The sequence below is a fragment of the Quercus robur genome, chromosome 4, assembly GCF_932294415.1.
Source record: "Quercus robur chromosome 4, dhQueRobu3.1, whole genome shotgun sequence".
NCBI lineage: Eukaryota > Viridiplantae > Streptophyta > Magnoliopsida > Fagales > Fagaceae > Quercus > Quercus robur.
Window position 1 is genome coordinate 65394027 of NC_065537.1, and position 22370 is coordinate 65416396.

At 39.4% G+C, this 22370-nt stretch overlaps 1 protein-coding gene across 1 annotated transcript; it reads left to right on the top strand.

The window, feature by feature from the left end:
- Positions 1-4848: 4848 nt before the first annotated feature.
- LOC126722405 (uncharacterized) lies at positions 4849-22249 on the top strand. The gene is made up of 2 exons (XM_050425560.1): positions 4849-5198; positions 18938-22249. The coding sequence occupies exons 1-2, from the start codon at positions 4849-4851 to the stop codon at positions 22200-22202; spliced, it is 3615 nt and encodes a 1204-aa protein (XP_050281517.1). The 3' UTR covers positions 22203-22249.
- Positions 22250-22370: the final 121 nt, after the last annotated feature.

Here is a 22370-nt window from a genome sequence, read left to right on the forward strand (position 1 = left end):
TCAAAGATCTGGGGAACCATCTAATTCTTTTTACGTTTGAAGACGAGTTGGATGCTGAGAAAATTCTAGTCAAAGCACCGTGGAGCTTTGACAAGTATTTGGTTGCTCTCTGCCGATACGAAACTGACTAGTCTCTAAAGGAGCTTCGCTTTGATACGGCGGAGTTTTGGATTCAAGTGCATGACCATCCTGCGAGACGAATGACGGTTGATGCGGCAGAAGGTATATGTCAAACATTAGGACACGTAATCCACTACAGCGATGAGGAGGAAACAGACGGAGGGGAGTTCATGAGAGTGCGCGTGGAACTGGATATCACAAAACCACTCAGTCGTGGACGGAGAGTGCGGTTTGGCCCAGACAGTGATGGGTGGGTTTCATTTCGGTACGAGCGACTCCCAATATTCTGCTATTGGTGTGGGAGGTTAACGCATGACACAAAGGAGTGTGACGTTTGGATTCGCAATAAAGGGACGTTACATGCCCAGCAACAGCAGTTCAGAGATTGGATGCGTGCACCTCAGATGAGTATGTCCAGGTGGAAGGTAATATCGGTGGCTAGGCTGGAGGCTCGGAGAACGGGTAGTGTTGCGGAGAAGAATGGTTTCGCTACTACTCCGACGACGGTGACTAACAGCCCAGTGATGATGACTAGGACGGACGTTAGCACGAGAAAGGAAAGTGCGAATCCCAAGGAATTTTCGAATTCGAATGATAAGGCGAAGATCAAGGACATACTTACTAACAAGGAGAAGTTTAAGGCGCACATCCAGGAAATTGATGATGCGATCTTTAATGGCACTGATATTTCTTCAGTTACAAATACTACTAATGATGATTGTGATTGCAGGAATAAAGGAAAAACTGACAACACGTTGAACGTGGAAGGGACTTTGGACCATGGGCCACAAGATATAGGCTGCTTGGGTAATGGGCCTAATGGGCCTATCACTAATAACCCAGCTCCTAGAACTTGGAAAAGAATCACAACTGGGCCAAGAATTATTAATCCAATTCCGGAGGAGGCACAAGCAGGAACTAAACATGGAGCACATGACGATGTAAGCACCGACATGGTAACTACGTCAAAGAAGAAAAAAATGGAAGCCGAGGTGGTGGAAGTGAGTAGGATGTTGGCTATGGAGTTTACTTAAACGGCGATGGCTGCAAGGCAGCACCACCGAGATCAATGAATGCTTTAAGTTGGAACTGTCGGGGGCTTGGGAACCTCCGAACAGTTCGACAACTCCAAGAGGTGATTGCCTCTGAAGATCCCAATTTAGTTTTCCTCATGGAAACTAAGCTGTCCAAGGAAGAGATGACTAAGAAGAAGCGTACTTTTGGATTTACAGAAGGGCTGGTAATGGCTAGCAATAGAAGTAAATGGGGGTTGGCCTTACTATGGAAGAAGGAAATAATGGTGGATGTCCAAACGTTTGGACCGTGGCATATAGATGCAGAGGTGGGAGGGGTTGATGGAACAAGGAAGTGGAGGTTCACGGGATTTTATGGGCAACGGGAAACGAGTAGGAGAGAGGAGACTTGGCGTATTCTAGAGAGATTAGGGAGCTCAAACCATCTTCCCTAGCTGTGTATAGGGGACTTTAACGAGATCGATAGTCATGCTGAGAAACTTGGGGGTAATCTAAGGTCACCTAAACAGATGGAAAGATTTCGGGATGCCATTAACAGATGCCGATTCAGAGACTTGGGTTATGTAGGCCCACGTTTTACCTGGAACAAAATTTTTGCAAATGGAGATAGTTGGTGGATTCGACTAGACTGTGCATTGGCCATGCCGGACTGGTTTTTAAAATTTGCAAATGCGAAGTTATACCATCTGTCGACCACTGCGTTGGATCACTGCATATTAGCTCTTCGATGGAATCAAGGAGAGAAACGGCGACATAGAGGTGGGAAGCCATTTAGGTTTGAAGCTATGTGGCTTCGTGATCCAAGGTGTGCGAAGGTTGTAAGTGATGCGTGGGAGTTTGGCCTTGGTGTCCCTACAGGTCATCCACTTCAGAACTGTATTTCCTCATGTAATGCTCGCCTCACTCAGTGGAATAAAAAAGAATTTGGTCATGTTGGCAATCGGATCAAATCACTTCGGAATAGGCTCCAAGCACTGGAAACCGCCCCAAAGCATAATATATAAACCATCCGGCAGGTCAGGCAGTCTCTAAACTCTTGGTTGGATATAGAAGAGGTCATGTGGAAACAACAATCTCAGAATATTTATCTAAAGGAAGGGGATCGCAATACTAGCTTCTTCCATACCAAAGCGTCGAACAGGAAGCAGCAGAATTAGATTCAGGGACTAGAGGATGAGAATGGGTTATGGCAGAAGGGTATGGGTGAGATTGAGTATGTAGCTACACAGTATTTCTCCACATTATTTACTTCCACTCAGCTGGGAGATATGACAGAGCTTTTGAATGCAATCACACCTTCAGTAATGGATGCAATGAACCTGATGTTAACTAGAGATTTTCAGGCCTCAGAAGTTGCCCTAGCACTGAAACAAATGCACCCTAATACTGCACCAGGACTGGATGGCTTGCCACCTCTTTTCTATCAGAAATTCTAGTCACTCACAAGCACCTGTGTCACTTAAGCTGCGCTGGACTTCCTGAATCATGGTATTGTTCCTCCTAACTATAATGACACACAGATTGTTCTTATTCCTAAAGTCCAAAACCCTAGAAAAATTACTGAATACAGGCCAATTAGTTTATGTAATGTGGCCTACAAGATAACTTCTAAAGCAGTTGCTAATAGGTTGAAAAGTGTTTTATCAACAATTGTTAGTGAAAATCAGAGTGTTTTTACCAAGGGGCGCTTTATAACTGATAATGTGTTAGTTGCATTTGAAACCATGCATCATATTAGCCAGAAGAAGTTTGGGAGGGTGGGGGAGATGGCTCTAAAATTGGACATGAGTAAAGCTTATGATAAGTAGAATGGACTTGCTTGGAGAATATTATGAGGAAAATGGGTGTTCATCAGAAAATGATTGAAGTGATTATGAGGTGTATAACTACTGTCACATATTCTATCCGTATTAATGGACAAACCCAAGGTAGAATAGTCCCTTCTAGAGGCCTTCGCCAAGGGGACCCATTATCTCCTTATCTGTTTCTATTTTGTGCAGAGGGTCTTTCAGCACTTCTTCGTCCGGCAACAGAAAGGCAAAATATTAATGGTGTAGCTGTTTGTCGGAGAGCCCCAAGAATTTCCCACTTGTTCTTTGCCGATGATAGTTTGGTTTTTTGTCGAGCATCATTGGAAGAATGTAATGAGCTACAGTGTATTTTCACTGTCTATGAAGCTGCCTCCGGCCAGCAACTCAATAAAGCCAAAACTGCCTTATTTTTCAGTAAAAATACTCTACGGGCAATACAAGAGGAAATAAAATCTAGATTCGGAGCTCAAGTCATACGCCAGCATGAAAAATATCTGGGACTACCTTCGTTGGTTGGGAGATCCAAAAAGAACACCTTCCATGATCTAAAAGACAAACTGGGCAAAAAACTTTCGGGGTGGAAGGAAAAACTTCTATTGAATGCGAGCAAAGAAATTTTAATAAAAGCAGTTGGCCAAGCAATTCCTTCTTATACTATGAGTTGCTTCAAACTCCCAGATTCCTTATGTGATGAGCTTGCTGGTATGGTCCGCAAATTTTGGTGGGGACAAAATAATGGGGTTGACAAAATGGCTTAGCTTAGCTGGGAGAAGATGTGCACGCCTAAGTAGACTGGCGGTATGGGTTTTAGGGACCTCAAGGCATTTAATGTGGCTTTACTAGCCAAACAGGGATGGCACCTTCAAACCTCTACAAATTCACTATTCTACCGTGTCTTCCATGCTAGATATTTTCCACATGGAGACTTTCTCTCAGCTACTGTGGGGACAAGACCATCATATGCTTGGAGAAGTATAATTGCTACACAACAGTTAGTCTGGAAAGGGAGCCGTTGAAGGATAGGAAATGGAGCCAAAGTTCGGATATGGGGAGACCGCTGGCTTCCTTTGTCTTCCACTTTTAAAGCTATCACACCATGCTCGAGTGGTGGTGATGAATCTTTAGTGGCTTCGCTAATCGATTACCAGAAAGGAGAATGGAACTTGGAAGCCCTACAACGAACCCTCATGGCCAAGGATATTGAATCGACTCTCTCCATTGCACTAAGCCCGACTCTGCTTGACGATAGCCTTATCTAGGCGCTGACTTCTTCAGGGAAGTTCACGGTGAAGTCAGCCTATAGATTGGCACTTGATGAGAAAGCTGGCAACGACGCTGAGGAGAGCTCAAACTCAACACGAATGAAGGAGTTTTGGAAGTTTATTTGGCGATTGAATGTCCCTAATAAGATTCGAAACTTCATGTGGCGTGCATGCCAGAATATCCTACCCACAAAGGATAACCTCTTTCGGCGAAGGATAACGGCAGATAATACCTGTGAGGTATGTGGAAGCTTTGAAGAAACAATAGGTCATGCACTCTAGCACTGTCACCATGCGAAGGAAGTGTGGAAGGAAGTAAGCCTGGATATGGATAAGGTGATGGACAAATGCCCGGAATTCTTGGACTTATTGTGGTATGCCCGAAACGTGAAGCAGTGGCCGGAGGAGGATGTGGGTCTGATGGTAATGACGGCATAGGGCATTTGGACGAATCGGAATGAGGTGCGCCACGGGAAGAGCAGAAAACCAGCATTTGTTCTCGTTCGGTGGACAAAAGAGCTCTTGGAGAACTTTGTGATGGCTAATCATTCCACACGGCCATTCAAAGATCCTGTGGAAGCAACGTGGCAACCTCCCAAGCCTCCGTGGTACAAAGCCAACATGGACGGTGCAGTTTTTTCTCAGCAAAAGGAAACCGGGATCGGGGTGGTGATAAGGGACCATCACGGGGAGGTAGTGGCAGCACTTAGCAAGAAGATAAAGGCTCTGTTAGGTGCTATGGAGGTAGAGGCCAAAGCAATGGAGGAAGCAGTTCGTTTTGCAGGGGAAATGGGAATCCAAGACTGCCTATTTGAAAGCGACTCCCTCATAGTGGTGAACGCCATGCTGCGACGCACAGAGGCTCCATCGTCTATTGTTAATGTTATTTCTGGGTCCTTGTCCCAGCTTTATAGGTTTAGAGAGGTTAAATTTAGCCATGTGGGTCGGTCAGGGAATAAGGCTACACACACGTTAGCCCAGTTTACTAAAAGCGTGTCAAACCAAATTGCTTAGGTTGAGGAAACACCAGGCTGTATTGAGAGGCTGGTGTCCCAAGATGTAATGTCTTTGATTTTAGTTTAATTTAAAGTATTGAGTTTCACATCAAAAAAAAAAAAAAAAAAAAAAAAAAAAAAAAAAAAAAAACCTCAATATAGAATGTCTTTCTCAAAAAAGAAAAAAAAAAAAAAAGCCTCAGTATAGAATGTGAAGTGTCATGGGTATATCTCCAAAATATGAAAAATACTAGTAGTATTTTTTTTTTTTTTTTGAATTCAAAAGTCAAAACAATAGTCCAAGTAATTGATATGGGATAGATCTCCAAAATATCAGTAATTGATAGGGGAGTGAATCAGGGATGGGTGCCAGATAGCCAATATCACGATTAAACTAATAGGGTAAAATATTATTTTTGTTCCTAAATTTTATTTTTCCTTTCCTTTATGTTGATTTAGCCCAAAACTTTTCATCACATTTAAGTTTAAGGATTTCTCATCAAAAAAAAAAAGTATAGGGATTAAAAATATAACATTTTGTAAAGTTTAAGGAAAAAAAATGAACTTTTGTAAAAGTTTAAAAACGAAAATGATATTTTAGTGCTTCTAGTTGGCCATCGGAGCCCAACTCACTCTTCTTCCCTTTCCTTTGTGTTTACTTAGCCCAAAACTATTCATCATATTTAAATTTTTTGGGGTCAAGTCCTACTCAACCAGTAAAAATAAAAAATAAAAATCTTCTCCTTTAAAAAAAAAAAAAAGCACTAAATTTTGTAAAATTTTCATGAAAACATCAAATATCCTGATTATGAGGGGCACTACAGCCTACTAAGTGTGCATTTGGCAAAAATTATTTTTACTAACTTATTTTACTATTCAACTTATTTTTGGTACTACTCACAGGTCTCACTGCACTTTTTGGTACTATTCATATATCCCGCTGTACTATTTCAGTTAACTTTTATTTTTATCTACTGTACCTTAAGGAAAAAATATTCAGTTTCAACAAAATGAACGGATCACAAACCTAAGTATGAGTTTAATGATTAATTAATGTTCTTAAGTGGTAAGAATGGGTTTAATTATTAATTAATGTGCTAAAGTGGTATTCTTACTGTGTAGTACCCCAATGTTTGAAGAATTGTTGTGTTATCACTTATCATGTCCCATATTATGCATATCCCGTATTGTGTCGATACTCGTACTTTTTTCTCTTTTCTATATATTAAAAGGATTTAAAAAGTTAGTTATTACCTTTTTGACTTACAAAAATATGCCTAATTTAATTAATTTATTCTTATTTCTAAAACATAAGGTATGAGATTATAACCATTAATCGACAAAAATTAATGACAAAAAAGTGAAATCCTACATAAAAATTCTCCACAATGTTTATCACAAAAAAAATTCCCACTTCCTCGTACACAGCCAACACTTCCCCCCCCCCCCCCCCTACCTTCTATAAAAAATAAAAAAAGGGGCACGTTAAAATATAAATAAATAAAACCTATCCCAAGTTCTATCCAAAAAAAAAAGCTACCCCCACCTTCTAAAAAACCCACCCCACGTTTCTTATTAAAAAAGAACTACCCCATGTCACATCAAATAAAATAAATAAATAATACTATAAAAAAATTAAATAGTAAAAAAAAAAAAAACCAACTCATAAACCAATTTCAACTTCTTGAATAAACAAAAAATTCCTCTTTTATTTGTTCCTCTCTTCCCCTTTCTAAGGCTGTGGTTCCTCAAACTGCAAATTCATAATATTCCTTTAGTTTCTTTTTCATTCTTTCATCCTATTTCTAATGACACTATTTTCTTCTGTAGTTTTTGTTTCATATACTAAATTCTTTTCAATGATCAAGCATTTTCCTATCAAAATTAGTTAGCCTCTTAATAAAATTTATATTCTATTTTCTCAACTTCATTTATTGTGAATGGATAATTCTATGACCTTTGTAAATTTGCATGTGTGATGAGGCTAGTAGACAATATACATTAAATTATTAAGCTGATTAGTGAATGTTTCAGATCATCTTTTTTTTTTTTTTTTTTTTTTTTTGAGAAGAACCCCCTTGGGGATACATATATTGAACAAGTACATCTAAACCTAACAAGTGTTAAACCGGTACATCCAGGGACGGACCCAAGTGGGGGCCCAAAGGGGCCCAGGCCCCCCTAGGTCCAATTATATATATATATATATATATATAGTCATTATATATTTTATTTTTGTAGTTGGGCCCCCTTCCAAAACTTTAGACTCTGCTTCCTTCCAATCAGCCTAGCTAGTTGTGGGTTCCTATTTTGGACAATACCTAGGCCCAAATGATGATAAGGATCCAAGGCCTCCCTAGAAGACAATGTTTGTTGGTTGGTGGATTGGACTTCGTTCACCGCAGTTATATTGGGCTGATTACGACTCATTTTATGCATAAAACATGGGCCCTACAATACATATACATTCATACATACATACATATACATATTGTAAAGCAAGTGTCTGAGGAACAGTAAAAGAATTATTAAGAAAATGCAGGTAAGAATGTTAAGGATCCTTAGAAAATAAAGTGATAGGTCATTATATTAAGTTTTAAGTACATTGGACCATATTTCTCATTTGGATATGTCACGAGGTTCAAATAAGTTCAAAAGTCACAAATTTGGATAGCTCTTTCTAGGCTTCCAAGACTTGTGAGGTTTAAATCCTCTTGAATCCAATTGTATCCTTAAGCACTTGTTATAGGATCCTTCACAATTCCTTTCTTTTCTCTCTATTTTTTTGAAGCTTAGTGAATCTCTTTGGTGCTCTTTTTATGCTCTAACTAATATTTACTAAATGCCTTTTGCTGATGACTTGATCATCCTTTTATAGTACTTTTCTAGGGTTTTTGGTATGTCATTGATTCCCTCCTTTTACTGCCCTGGGTACTAGAACCAATGTTATGGCTGGTTCTTCCCTTATTTTCTCATTGCATTCTTTTTTTGAGGTCTCCCACCCAAAAGTTCTCAGCTAACCTTCCTCTTTTGGAGGGTCCTGATGGGGTTGACTTTTATTCCTTTTCTCAAAGCTTCTAAAGAGACTTCTCAAAGCCCCTTTTTGGCTACCTCACCCTTTATCCTTTTTCTTTAAATAGGTAGATTCATTCCTGTCATGTTGAAAGATCCCCAGCCACCTTTCTTCATGATTCATCATTTTCTACTCAGTCCGAGGTTTTGGTTTTTCCTATCAAGCATTGGTCCCTAACCACTATTTGTTGCATCGCCTTCTTTTTGGCTATGGATGGCTGATGGGACATGACCGCTTTGTTCTCCGTGCCTAATGGCACGTCTCCTTGTGCCATCCACATCCTAGATCACACTTGCTGCAATGTCTTTTGCTCAAAGAATTAGTTAACCATGAAAGAATGGTTGTATTTGTCTTGTGCTAGGCATTGAACAAAGGAGATGAAGGATTAGGCATAGGAATCGCTCAATTCACGAACCCAAACTTGTTCCTTCCACTTAAAGAAAGAAACACAGCTCTTGATCAACTAGGAGTACCAATAAGAGGTTGAGAAACAAGCACAACTTCAATAGTTGGAAGAAAATAAGGACTCAAAGGGTTTGAGTTTTCATCATTCATTGAGGTAGATGTGGTATTCTGTGGAGGAACACGGTTAGCAGTAGTGTTTTGTGAAGAAGGAATTGGAATTTCAGAGGTAGTGTTTTGGCTGGAAGCCACTGATGAGCTTCGAGCACTGATACAATAAAAGAAAGGAGAGCTTTCTTGCTGAATTTGAATCTTATTGATTAGAAAATGAAAGAATGAGAAAGCTTAATTAACAAAATGCACAAGCTCTATTTTATATACAACTAATAGCTCTAACAAACTAACAGAAAAAGGAATATACCGATAGATACAAGACATGTGGCTTAATGACGTGTTTAAAGTCTAAACTAATAACAGAAAACAACTCCAGATGACACCGTTTTTAACTGCTTCTTCATTCTTCTAAGCGGAACGTCGTGGCTTGCTTCTTCAAGTTTTCCCTTATGCTTATTAAGTTTCTGGACTTGGTTTCATCTAGAATTTCAATAGCCTGTGAAGTGTTGAAGTTTTTTCTATAAATGTATGGCAAAGTAAACAATTATAGTTGCCCTTTGTTGTATATGTTTTGGGCTTCTCATATGACTCATACACTAGTGCTGCATTGTTTACCTTCTTAAGGCAGTAATGTAGTGGGTATAGATCTTAGATTGATTTAAAAGTGGTTTTTATTTTTTATTTTTCACTGTTGAGTTAGAACTGGTGGGACTTGAATCCATGCTCGTACCCTCCACTTGTTCTTAAGTTGGGGGAGGAGGTGTCATGTTAGTTAGAGCCCAATACATTGTTGATTTGTTGCAATGAATTTCAAAGCTGGCTGTGCTAGTCAATACTCATTTCTGACCATGCTTTGGAAGCACATAGTGGTGGCCCTAACTGGGAGGTACCATTAGGCAGAGACTCCGCAAGTGCAAGTTTTTTTTTTTTTTTTCAGGCTTTGGTAGCCCAGAGTGGTGGCCCTAGTTTATATACCTTAGAAAGTAAAAATAAACTGAATTTCTAGCTTCATATTTTTTTTCATACTTGTTAGCATTCAATAATTAAGACACATTGCCTTTTATTTTAAAGTTTATCTACTTCCGTTATATGGGATAAGATGTAACATATTTTCTAATTATAGGTCCTTTCTTTTTTATTGCAGGCATGCAGGTACTAATGTAATGCAATTTAAGAAGTAGGAAGCATATGAGAATTAGACTAGTGCTTTAGGTTTTTTATTTTTATTTTATTTTTTTTATTAGTCATTTTGAAAACTTGGAACTATTTGAATACTAGATTGGTGTTTTAGTTTTTATATGAGAATAGAGTTGAATTTGGAATTGAACAATTGTGTTTATGTTTATATTTTGAATCAGACTATTAAATTTTGATAATGTAAAATAGAGCATCCAATATTTTTTTTGAAACAAATACTTATTTCAATGGTTATAAATTGTTGAAACTTATCTTAAGACAGCCTTTGTCAGCTATTCAATGCATGTGAATAAAGTACCACATTTTTCAACGACTGCATAAGATGTAGAAAAAACTTCTTGACATAGTTTTTAGTAGCGGTTCTCAACAGTCATTTTAACCATCAAAAATACTTTTTTCGACGGTTTCTATTATTTTTTTCAACGATTTAGCCTAAGGTTTATTGTGGGATTAATCTAGGTGGGAAGCCTAGGTTGTCCTGCATCATTTTGTATTATCATATATTTTTATAGATTTTCCCAGCATACTTTGTAATTTTATAGAAACAAGTGCATACTATAGAGTTAAGAAGAAAGAAGAGAAATTTAGCTTTGTGGGAATGCCTCTATACAGGAAGAAAAAGGAGAAAAAAATGGAAATTATGCAATTGGTTATAGAACAATGAAACTATCTTGGCTATTGGGCTCCAACATCCAAAAGAAGGTGATAGAAAATTTCTCATTTAATCACCCAAGAATGACTAATTTTGAGTACTAAAAGCCCATCCATTTTTTGGATGAGTAAATCCCATCTTCTTTATAAAGAAGTGGTATTCCCTTTGTCACTTGAATCAAACCAAAATTGTGGGTTAACTTTATTTTTCTTTCTATTTTTGAGAATCAAGTTTAGGATTCATGGGCTATTTTTTTTTTTTTTTTTTTTTTGGGAGAAACATTCATGGGGTAAATTGATTTGTAGTAAATGAATGAAGACATCATATGTCATACTTATTTTTTCTGGGGGTGTTACACCTAATTTTCCTCATTAAATTTTAAAACGTGAAACCTAATTATTTAGTGCATAGGCTAAAATAATTTCCATAAATTTAAAAAATTAATTTGACTTTCACTTCTATGGAAAGTATATTGCTACTTATTTCTTCTTTGTAAAGTCAAATCTCTTATATCAAATTTTTTTGAGAGAAAATTCTCTTATATCATGATTTGACTTTCCCTTTGTAAGAGCTCAAAAGAATAGCCCAAGCCCACTTAGAATAGTGGTACTCAGTATTTTCGACCCAACACAATTAATTTGTAAGAGAGTGAGCTTTCTATGTCAAATATAATGCTAAATAGGATCCAAGTATGAAATTAAGGAAGTAATGACTCTTGATGCAAAGAGATGAAGTAATGAAGCACAAATTTAGTATAAACTATTCCTCAGGCCTATTCGAGGGTGGATTGTTCTAATACAATTAATGCCAATCTCTCTACAATTTGATACTTAATTCTCTCTTTTCTAGTTTCTACTTTCCAACCCTTTTCCTAGAGGGGTTCCTTTCTCCTATATAGTCTTTTCTGATGCATCTCAGCCCTCCACCTGTACGTCTCAGGGGAATAATTGGGATGCTTGTCCCATCAAGACCCTTTTGGAGGTGGTAGAGAGTGTTGTGAGCTGTAGAGCTACTATTCAGGTGCCTTTTCCTCATAAATGCGGCCAGTTCAGTTGGTGCAGTGCATTAAATGTGGAGGTGATGGCTACCTTCCCAAATATTTCCTTTCTTCTTTGTTTGCACGTCTTTATTGTCTTCCACAATTTTTTTACTTTCTGGTGCAAGAAACCAACTAAGGCATTCTTGAGATGCATTTGCTCCTTAGGCTCCTCGGACAACGGTTCCATCAGCCTCCCTTCCTCCGACCTCTATTCATAAGTTTAATCTGAATTAGTGTGGTCTTCATGTCTTCCCTCCTCGGACTTAGTCCACATGTCGGATCGAGATTGGCAGATGGATGGGCCTTAGCTCATCCACGAACAAGACCCATGGGCTTTGTCTTGTGCTTGGGTCCCTCTCTCCCACACCCTTGTATAGAAATTATTGATGCCATCAGTTTAATTAATTTCCATAAAATACTAGATTGACGTAATTGCTCACAAAATTTTCTTAAGAATTTATAAGGGAATATGTTTTTTTTTTCTTTTTTTTTGAGCTAAATGATAGAATAAGGGAATATGTTAAGTGAGAACGAATTACATCAATCTTCCTATTAATTGTTATTTGATTTTGTATGTGCATGTCAACTTTCATATAAGATGTATATTGAAAGTAATTAGCAAGATTACGTCAGTGATGTCTTTTTTATTTCCTTAACATATTTGATCATTTATACATATTTAGAAGGTTTAAATTCGTTTATTTGACACTTTAATTAAAATTGTTGTTTATAGCTTAGAAATTTAAAAAAAAAAAAAAAAAAACAATTAAACATGTATTTGACAAATTTTGGATCATCAAGCCTGGTTTGAGTTTCTAGTGTTTTAGACTGGCTTGATTATGGGCCGTTTAGTCTAGCTTAGGATTCACCATGAAATCTGGCCTGGCAGGGTCTTTTGATTTTTGAGTTTTGATCTGTCTTAATATGTTGCTCATTTAGCATGGCTTAGGTTCATTAAATTTTTTTTTTTTTTTTTGATGAATAGGTTCATCAAATTATTGGGCTCTATGCCCAAATAAATAAATATATTTTAGGCATAAAGTCAAATACATGTCATTTAGTATTTGACTAGTTGATTGTCAATGCAATGCACCATTTTTTTTTTTTTTTTTACAAAATTAATTTTGTTTTTCGTTTTTATTTATCTTATAGGGTTATAAGAACAATTTTCATTAGGTTGTTATTGATTTCACTTTGCTATCAGTTCAAATTGGTAGTAAATAACCTGCAGTATTAACGTTTTGGTAATAACTATGCAAGTTGTCGACTTATTTTTTATGTTTACAATGGTAATGTAATGATTATTCATGAATCATGAGTAATAACTATTCAGTTATTTCTTAGTAATAGCAATTTCTTTAATTGAAAAATATTTATTTCAAATACATAAACTTTTCATATATACATAGATTCTTTTTCATTTTAAAGAATAATTATTCTTAAGGAATAACTATTTTTTGTAATAAAAAATAACTAAACTATTGAATAGCTAAACCATAGTAATAACTAATAACTATTGTATTATAATGTCTATTACAGTCTACCAAATGTACCCTAAGCATATAAATGATAATAATTATTATATAGATATAAAATGATTCTTTTTATAAATAGCATTCAAGTTCACAATAATCTTCTCTCAAAAAAAAGTTTGTAGTAATCTTCATACATATTGACTTCAAATTGGTGAGATAATGGATTTTGAAAAAACAATCCTCATTGTGGTTTTGTACTTGTTCTTGGCCAGCAGTAATAGAGTGAGTGGAGCACGAATTTTAACTCATGAAGAGGATTCATTGTTGGAAATTCAACTCAAGCTCATCAACAAACCTCCCGTTAAGAGCATTCAGGTACTAGAATGTACCACTTTGTACATGGTTTGCCACAATCAATAACAATAATTTACAATAATTTCATAATGTAATTTAGTTAGCCAACCACTTCATTCATGGGTTGTCGCAATCTGCAATTTATTTATTTATTTATTTTTTATTATTATTATTATTATTATTATATGGTTAATGTGTGAAGTGATAGACTTTAAAAAAAAAAAAAATTATCTTATAATTTGGTTGTTACATTGGGAGATTTGATATTAAACATTAGATTTCTTCGTTGGAAACACTAAAAGATGTTTGTTGATTTATCATACTCTAAGACTCTTGGCAATTAATGGGAGAGGAGGGAAAACATGAAAAATTTGTTTGACATTATATTTTGATATATCATTACTTCAGGCTAGGGGGATATAAATCTAGATGTCTCCATTGAATACACGATGTTCCAATTGAGTTACAAGACTCTTATCGTAATATCTCAATTGAATAAATCAGGATTTTATATTTTAAATAAAATATTTATTGCTAAGAGTCTTAGATCTCAATATTGGGTAGGTATTGAGAAATCAATTTTAAAAATCCTGATTATGTAGATTGTTCTATTAACTTATACGACAAACTATATACCAACGCACGCATGCTTAATGCTAACTATTATGACACGATACATACTAACTATTATGTTAATGGTTTTGGCACCATTTTATATATGTTTGCTTTTATAAGTGAGTTCAACAATAGTATTCAATATTTTGAAATACTCACTCTAATATTATGAAAAACTATCACTTTTCTCAAAAACTTTTTTTTTGATACATCAAAAACTTAAACTAATAATAACTAATCAATTTATTCACTTTATTATTATTCTAGTAAAAACTACAAGCAAGGTCCAAAAATATTAAAACTTTGCTATTTGTTTCTCTAATTTTTTTTTTTTAATTTTTTTTTTATATCATATCGATCACCATCATTATAGTCTTTACTTCTTTTAAATACTATTATGTAAATTATGAAAGCTTTAATTCTTTTGATACATTTGGATAGAACTTGTTTTCTTCTTGTAAGAGAATGTGTCGATATTTGATTTTGTAGACGGAGTATGGGCATATTGTTGATTGCATTGATATCAACAAGCAATTGGCCTTTGACCATCCCTTATTGAAACATCACAAGATCCAGGTACTTATTATTTTAACGTCCATAGCCTCTTTCCCATATTTTTCTTCACAGAAAATAGTTTTCCAAAATACTTATCATTTTATTTTAACATAGTAAATAATTTTGTTTTGTTGGTTCTATGATTTTATTTAGTAGAGCATTCATATTGGAGGTTGTAAAACCACTTAAAAGCTATTTTAGCATTCCAAATACCAAAAAATATAGGTGCTATAACTAAAAAAATTGGTTTATTGGTTTTGTGGCTTAGCTTTTGTGTTTGGGCTTGCATGAAAAAATGGGCAGCAACACACACATATATAAAGGTATGAGATCAATATCAAATATATATATACTAGTTATAGACCCGTGCGTTGCACGGTTTTATGAAAAAACTTATAAATAATTATATATTTTAATAGATTCAATAAAGATAAAAGAAAAAAATTATCAAGTGTAAATAATTATCTCACTAAAATAAGGGGTAAGATTTCTTCCTAAAACTAAATTAAATTGATAATACCAAAATTGAATTTTAAATTGATAATTATTTAAAAAAAACGTATTAAACAATTGATAAATCTAAAATTAATATAATTTTGATAATATTATAAATTAAAATTAAAGTTGATAATTCAAGAATACATGTGTAGAACATATTGATAATTTGATGTAACATAAAAATCAAATAAAAAATTGTTAAAATTAATCTATTAATTCTAATAATATTTAATCATTAATTCTAAGACCCTAACCCTAAGCATATAAATTATATCAAAACTAAGAAAATTAGTTTAAACAAAAGGCAACCAATACACAAAATCTAATCAATTTGATAAAAACAAAATACAAAAACAAAGAATGAGCCTTTAAAAACTTGACAATGTTTTCAAATATTTTGAATTCATTAATTAAAATTACATGAAGACAAAAAACCAATAATAACACTAAAGAAAATAAACAAAATGAAAATAATAATAATAATTAATTTTTTTTTTTAAAAAAAAAAAGAGAAAGAGAACGTGGTTGATAGCTATAAGGAATTTTTATATAAATATATATATATATATATATATATATTAAATGTCATCAACTTAAAAATTATAAAATTAATGGAGATATATATTGTTTTTTGGGATAGATAGAGATTATCAAATTATTAGAGATATATATTATTTCTTGGGATAGATTTATATTAATCACCTCTTGAAGAATTTGGATTGTGCTTATCCCTTAATAATCAAGTTTTGTAGCTTGATATTTAGATAAAATAATATTAATTTAATAATATTAAAATTTTGAAAATTTAGATGATAAATATTATCTAAATTAAATTTTTGTATGTTAAATATTATCCCCTAATTTAAGAAATATATCCTAAAAAATAAAAAAATAATGTTAATTAGATGATAAATATGATTGTGGGGGCCGACCCAAAAATGATGGGCTATTCCAAACTCGGGCCCGTCCGAGGAGCGTATTATCCGAGGAAGATCCTCGTATGCAGCATTACCCAACCCCAGCAGCTCCAAGGAAACCCTTCCGAGAAGCAATTCGTCCTCGGACATCATGAAGCCAGACGAGAAACTCTGCTCAGCCATTTCAGCTCACCTTCCCCAACATATAAAATGAATTAAATTCAAAATATCTCACGGAAGGCTACCACCACATTAATTGCGCCCCAACCATCCTCTTGGCCGCATTAATGAGGAAAAGACCCTCGAACAGTACCGCCTTGGCCTCTGCAACTCACAAAGGGTCTGATGAGGGCGTCTGATGGGACAGGTGCTCGAGTGGATGCTTGGATGACTAACAGGTGTAAGGCTGGGATGAAAAGAAGAAAAATATATAATGTAGTGAAGTCCCTCAAAGAAGGGACGGCAAAACTGTAAGAAGAAAAAAGAAATAAAATCAGACTTAAGGAATCCTTCTTGGCGTTCTTATTTCCTTTCTGCAAGCAGTACACTACATGCATTAAACCTGCTAGTATCATTGAGGCCAAGCTCTTTAACCCATTCTCTACAAGTATTTATTGTGGGTTGTGCTTTGGGCCAAGGCCTGATCAACAGAAGTTGGGCCGGGAAAATCGTGCAACCACAATTGGCGCCGTCTGTGGGGAGAGCTAGGGCATCAGCTAGTGCAACAGTCGAGCATGGAAGAAATAGATCCACACCAGGAGGATCCTCACCAAGCTAACTCCCAACGAACACAACCCGCCGAGTCCCAGAGGCAAAATAACCCAACCAACCAGGGCGGCAGGGGGAATCGTGAGGGGAGTGCGCATACCACCCGGACGAGTCAAAGTCACACAGAGATAGGAAGTCACGTGTCTCAGAGGCGAAATAGTCACCAGGCCATGCAGCGAGAGATAGATGACCTGAAAAGGAAGCTACGACGTGTACAGCGAAGACGATCTCCCTCTGACTCAGGCGAGTCTTCTAAGGCGGAGGACATGAGTTACAGACGAAGGTCAAGGACCCCCCCAAGCGAGACCTTTTCTTACGTAAAGGAACCACGCCCAGTACGGAAGTATGAGATCCCATCCAGCAGAGGTTCGGGGAGCGACGCCATGAAGAAGGCGTTGGATCAGGTTTCAAGATCACCCTTCATGAGTAGAATCGAAGGGGCTAAGCTGCCAAGACGCTTCAACCAACCGGTGTTCGTCATCTATACCGGCAGAACGGACCCGGTAGAGCACGTGAGTCAATTCAACCAGAAAATGGCGATCTATTCGCAAAACGAGGCCCTAATGTGCAAGATCTTCCCGTCCAGCTTGGGATCGATGGCAATGAGGTGGTTCAACAGCCTGAGGACAAACTCCGTGGGCTCCTACAAGCAGCTCACTCAAGCTTTTTGCTCCCGTTTTATTACAAATACCAGAGTCCCTCGACCGCTCAGTTCGCTATTGTCCTTGTCCATGCACGAAGGAGAAACTCTGAAAGCATACTCGGATAGATATTGGGAAGTGTATAACGATTTAGACGACGACCATGATAACGTTGCTATCAGCACGTTCAAAAGCGGCCTCCCCACCTGGCATGGCTTGAGGAAATCCCTCACCGGAAAGCCAGTTACTGACGTCCAACAGCTAATGGACAGGATCGATAAGTACAAAAGGGTGAAGGAGGATCAGCTGCAAGGGAAGGGGAAGGAGAAGGTTGTCCCCCCTAAAGCAAATGATTTCAGGACGGAACGCCACAATCCTGGTCATCCGAGGAGAGATTTCTCGCGACAGGCTGGGCAGAACAACCCGCAAGCAGTAAATGCCGTATTCAGAGAGCCGGTACAACAAGTACTGGAGAAAGTAAGGGACGAACCCTATTTCAGATGGCCGGGAAAGATGGCTGGAAGCCCTGCCCATCGTAATCAGAACTTGTATTGCCAATATCATCAGGACCACGGGCATACTACTGAGGATTGCAGGAATTTGTGGAATCACCTGGATCAATTGGTCCGAGAAGGAAAGCTACGTCACCTGCTGCACCCATCGAGCGGCCATCCTGGCCCCGCGACACAAGAACCTCGAAGAGACGTGTCTTTAAGACCCCCCACCGGGACGATACATGTCATCCTCGCTGCACCAGGAAGAACCGGGCCACCCATCCCCAGGGTATTAGCCGTGGACCGCCTTCCCTCCGAGGGCAGGCAAAGGGAGCCCAAAAGGATAAAAAAGGGAAGCTCTTTGATACTGGGATTCTCGGATGAGGATAAGGAAGGAACAATTCAACCTCACGATGATGCCTTGGTGGTCACCTTGCGGATTGGGGGTTTCGATGTGAAAAGGGTATTAGTAGACTCTGGAAGTGTGGTGGAGATAATGTACCCCGACCTATACAAGGGGCTGAATCTGAAGCCAGAAGACCTGACAGCTTATGACTCCCCCCTCCTCAGCTTCGAGGGGAAGCTCGTTACACCTAAGGGGCAAATCCGACTTCCCGTGCAGACTGGGGCGGAAGTGGTGGAGGTGAATTTCATCGTGGTCGACGCTTATTCACCCTACACCGCGATAGTCGCAAGGCCCTGGATCCACAGCCTAGAGGCCGTGACCTCCACACTTCACCAGAAAGTGAAATACCCCTCCAGAGGACGAGTGGAGGAGATCCGTGGAGATCAGACCGTGTCCAGGAAGTGTGTGGTGGCCGCCATTTTACATCGGCCCTTGGTCGAGACCTCGGTCCCAAAGAGCTTATAGCAACCAGCCTCCTCGGCAAAGCAAGACAAGGGGCTGGCCGAGGAGATAAGGTGTGAAGGTTTGGATAGGGTTGCTGTCAGCAACGACCCGGAGAAGTTCTTTCAGGTCGGCTCTGAATTACCCTCTCAGGAAAAGGAGGAACTGGTCAGATTTCTCAGAGAAAATGTTGATGTATTCGCTTGGGACGCCTACGATGCCCCTGGAGTTGATCCCAGCCTCATCTGCCACCACCTGAACGTCAACCCCTCTTCCACTCCGAGGAAACAACCACCCCGACGCCCTTCAAAGGAGCACGCTGGTGCCGTGAGAGATGAAGTGGCCAAGTTGAAAAGAGCAGGGGCTATCAAAGAGGTCTTTTATCCTGAATGGTTGGCGAACACAGTGGTGGTGAAGAAAAAGACGGGGAAGTGGAGGGTCTGCGTGGACTTCACGGACCTGAACAAGGCGTGCCCCAAGGATCCATTCCCCCTACCCAAAATTGATCGATTGGTGGATGCAACCGTGGGACACCCTCGAATGAGCTTCCTGAACGCCTTCCAGGGCTATCATCAGATACCCCTTGCGCTAGAGGACCAAGAAAAAACGGCTTTCATGACGCCCATCGGAAATTACCATTATAAGGTGATGCCATTCGGGCTAAAGAACGCGGGCTCAACCTACCAGAGGATGATGACTCGGATGTTCGAGCCGCAACTGGGCAAGATTATTGAGGTGTATATAGACGATATGGTTGTGAAGAGCAAAAGGGTGTCCGAGCACGTACAAGACCTTGGAACTGTCTTCGCTATCTTAAGGGAGCACCGGTTGCGGCTGAATGCCTCCAAATGTTCATTCGGGGTCGGGTCGGGGAAATTCCTAGGGTACATGGTCACCCATAGAGGGATAGAAGTAAGCCCTGACCAAATCAAAGCCATTAACAGTCTACAGACTCCTCGGAACCCGAAGGAAGTGCAGAAGCTCACTGGCATGATTGCGGCCTTAAGCCGGTTCATATCACGATCGGCGGATCGATGTCGACCTTTTTATCTCCTGATAAACAAGTGGAAAGAGTTTAAGTGGTCGGAGGATTGCGTTCAGGCTTTCCAGCAGCTTAAGGACTACCTGTCCCGACCACCCATCATGTCCAGTCCGGAGGCAGACGAGGTGCTGTTTGCTTACATCGCCGTAGCTCCCCACGCTGTAAGCCTGGTATTAATACGGGATGATAATGGAGTGCAGCGACCGGTGTACTATGTGAGCAAGTCACTACATGAAGCCGAGGTGCGATACCTACTCCTAGAGAAGGCAATTCTGGCGATAGTGCATGCAACCCGAAAGCTTCCTCATTACTTTCAGGCGCACACGGTCATCGTCCTGACTCAGCTTCCACTTCGAGCCGTGCTTCGAAGTGCTGACTACACAGGAAGGATCGCCATGTGGAGTGCTCTTCTGGGGGCTTTCGATATTAAATATATGCCCAGACTCTCCGTCAAAGGACAGGTCCTCGCGGACTTGGTAGCAGAGTTTGCTGAGCCCTCTATAGAAACGCTGACCGAGAAGAAAGACCTTGGCGGAAAACTGGTTGGCGCGATTTCGGCCGGGGAAACCATGCATTGGAAGGTCTACATGGATGGCGCAGCCAACCAGAGAGGATCAGGAGTTGGGATAGTTTTAATATCGCCAGACGGCGCTGTCATTGAAAAGTCATTAAGACTCGGATTCTCGGCTACGAACAATGAAGCCGAATACGAAGCCTTACTTCAAGGAATGGCAATGGTTCAAAGGTTGGGTGGGAGAGTAATTGAAGCCTTCTCGGACTCCAGATTAGTGGTCGGACAAGTGATGGGAGAGCTGGAAGCTCGAGATACTAGGATGCAAGAGTATCTGGGACAAGTCAAACGGCTACAGGAGAGCTTTGAATCCTTCAAATTAACGCACATTTCCAGGAGCGTAAACACTCATGCAGACTCGCTGGCCACTCTTGCCACGTCCTCGGCACGCAATTTGCCACGAGTAATCCTAGTCGAAGATCTAGTTAAGGCCAGTCCCATCAGCGGAAACCCGATCCAAGTCCATCAGATAAGACAGAGCCCCAGTTGGATGGACCCCCTAAGGAATTTCCTCCAAGATGAGATCCTACCGGAAGAAAGACTAGAAGCCGAGAAGATACGTAGAAATGCTCCTCGTTTTTGGCTATCAGAGGACCGCAAACTTTATCGGCGCTCCTACTCTGGACCGTACCTGCTCTGCGTACATCCAGAGGAGTCCGAGTCTCTTCTTGAAGAGCTGCATGAGGGAATTTGTGGAAGTCACACCGGAGGAAGATCGCTGGCGCACAGGGCACTCACTCAAGGATATTGGTGGCCGAACATGCAGAGACAGGCCCAGGAATACGCCAAGAAGTGCGATCAGTGCCAAAGATTTGCTCCGAATATCCACCAACCCGGGGGTGTTCTCAACCCACTCTCCGGTCCATGGCCGTTCGCGCAATGGGGCCTTGATATTGTCGGACCTTTCCCCAAGGCTGCGGGGAACAAGCGATACATAATAGTCGGAACCGATTACTTCACTAAATGGGTGGAGGCTGAGCCTTTGGCCAACATCAGGGACGTAGACGCCCAGAAATTCATCTGGAAGAACATTATCACTCGCTTCGGAACTCCAAGAACACTCATTTCCGACAATGGTCTTCAGTTTGACAGCAAGAATTTTAGGGAGTACTGCCGTGAGTTTGGGATCATTAATCGATATTCCACCCCCGCATACCCCCAAGGAAATGGGCAAGTCGAGGCCGTAAACAAGGTCATAGTGAACGGATTGAAGAAAAGATTGGATGATTCAAAGGGGAGATGGGTAGAAGAACTACCGCACGTTTTATGGACCTATCGGACAACGCCGCGGCGTTCCACCGGTGAGACCCCCTTCTCAATGACTTACGGGGCTGAGGCTGTGCTTCCGATCGAGAACAATTTCCCCACACTGAGGTCTAGCTCGTTTACGCCAAGCGATAACGATGAGTTGCTAGGAAGAAGTCTGGATCTAGCCGAGGAAAGGAGGGAGAAGGCCACGATTCACATGGCCTATTATCACCAGAAGCTAAGACAAGGGTATGATGCTAACGTCAAGCTGCGGCCTCTGGGTCCAGGTGATCTCGTGATGAGGAAGGTTCTGGGCAGCGCAAAGAACCCCTCTTGGGGCAAGTTGGGGCCCAATTGGGAGGGACCTTACCGTGTCACATCCGTGGCCGGAATAGGCGCCTACTACCTAGAAGATTTGGATGAAAAAGCTGTACTTCGACCATGGAATGTAAATAACCTCAGGAGGTATTATTATTAATAAGAATGGCTTAGCGTATGTTCTCTTTCATGACTATTTGCCGCTTTCCAGTCTACATTACAATTATTTATAAGTTTTAAACAGAACCCAAGTCCTGCATGGCTCCTCGGACCACAGACTTGGGGGAAATTGTTATTTAAACCGATTATTTATAAGTTTTAAACAGAA

Coding starts and splice junctions, on each gene's coding strand:
- LOC126722405 (XM_050425560.1), top strand. CDS start 4,849: ATGGACGGTGCAGTTTTTTCTCAGCAAAAGGAAACCGGGATCGGGGTG. Junction 5,199..18,937: donor GGGAATAAGGCTACACACAC/GTTAGCCCAGTT, acceptor CGAGGAGATAAG/GTGTGAAGGTTTGGATAGGG.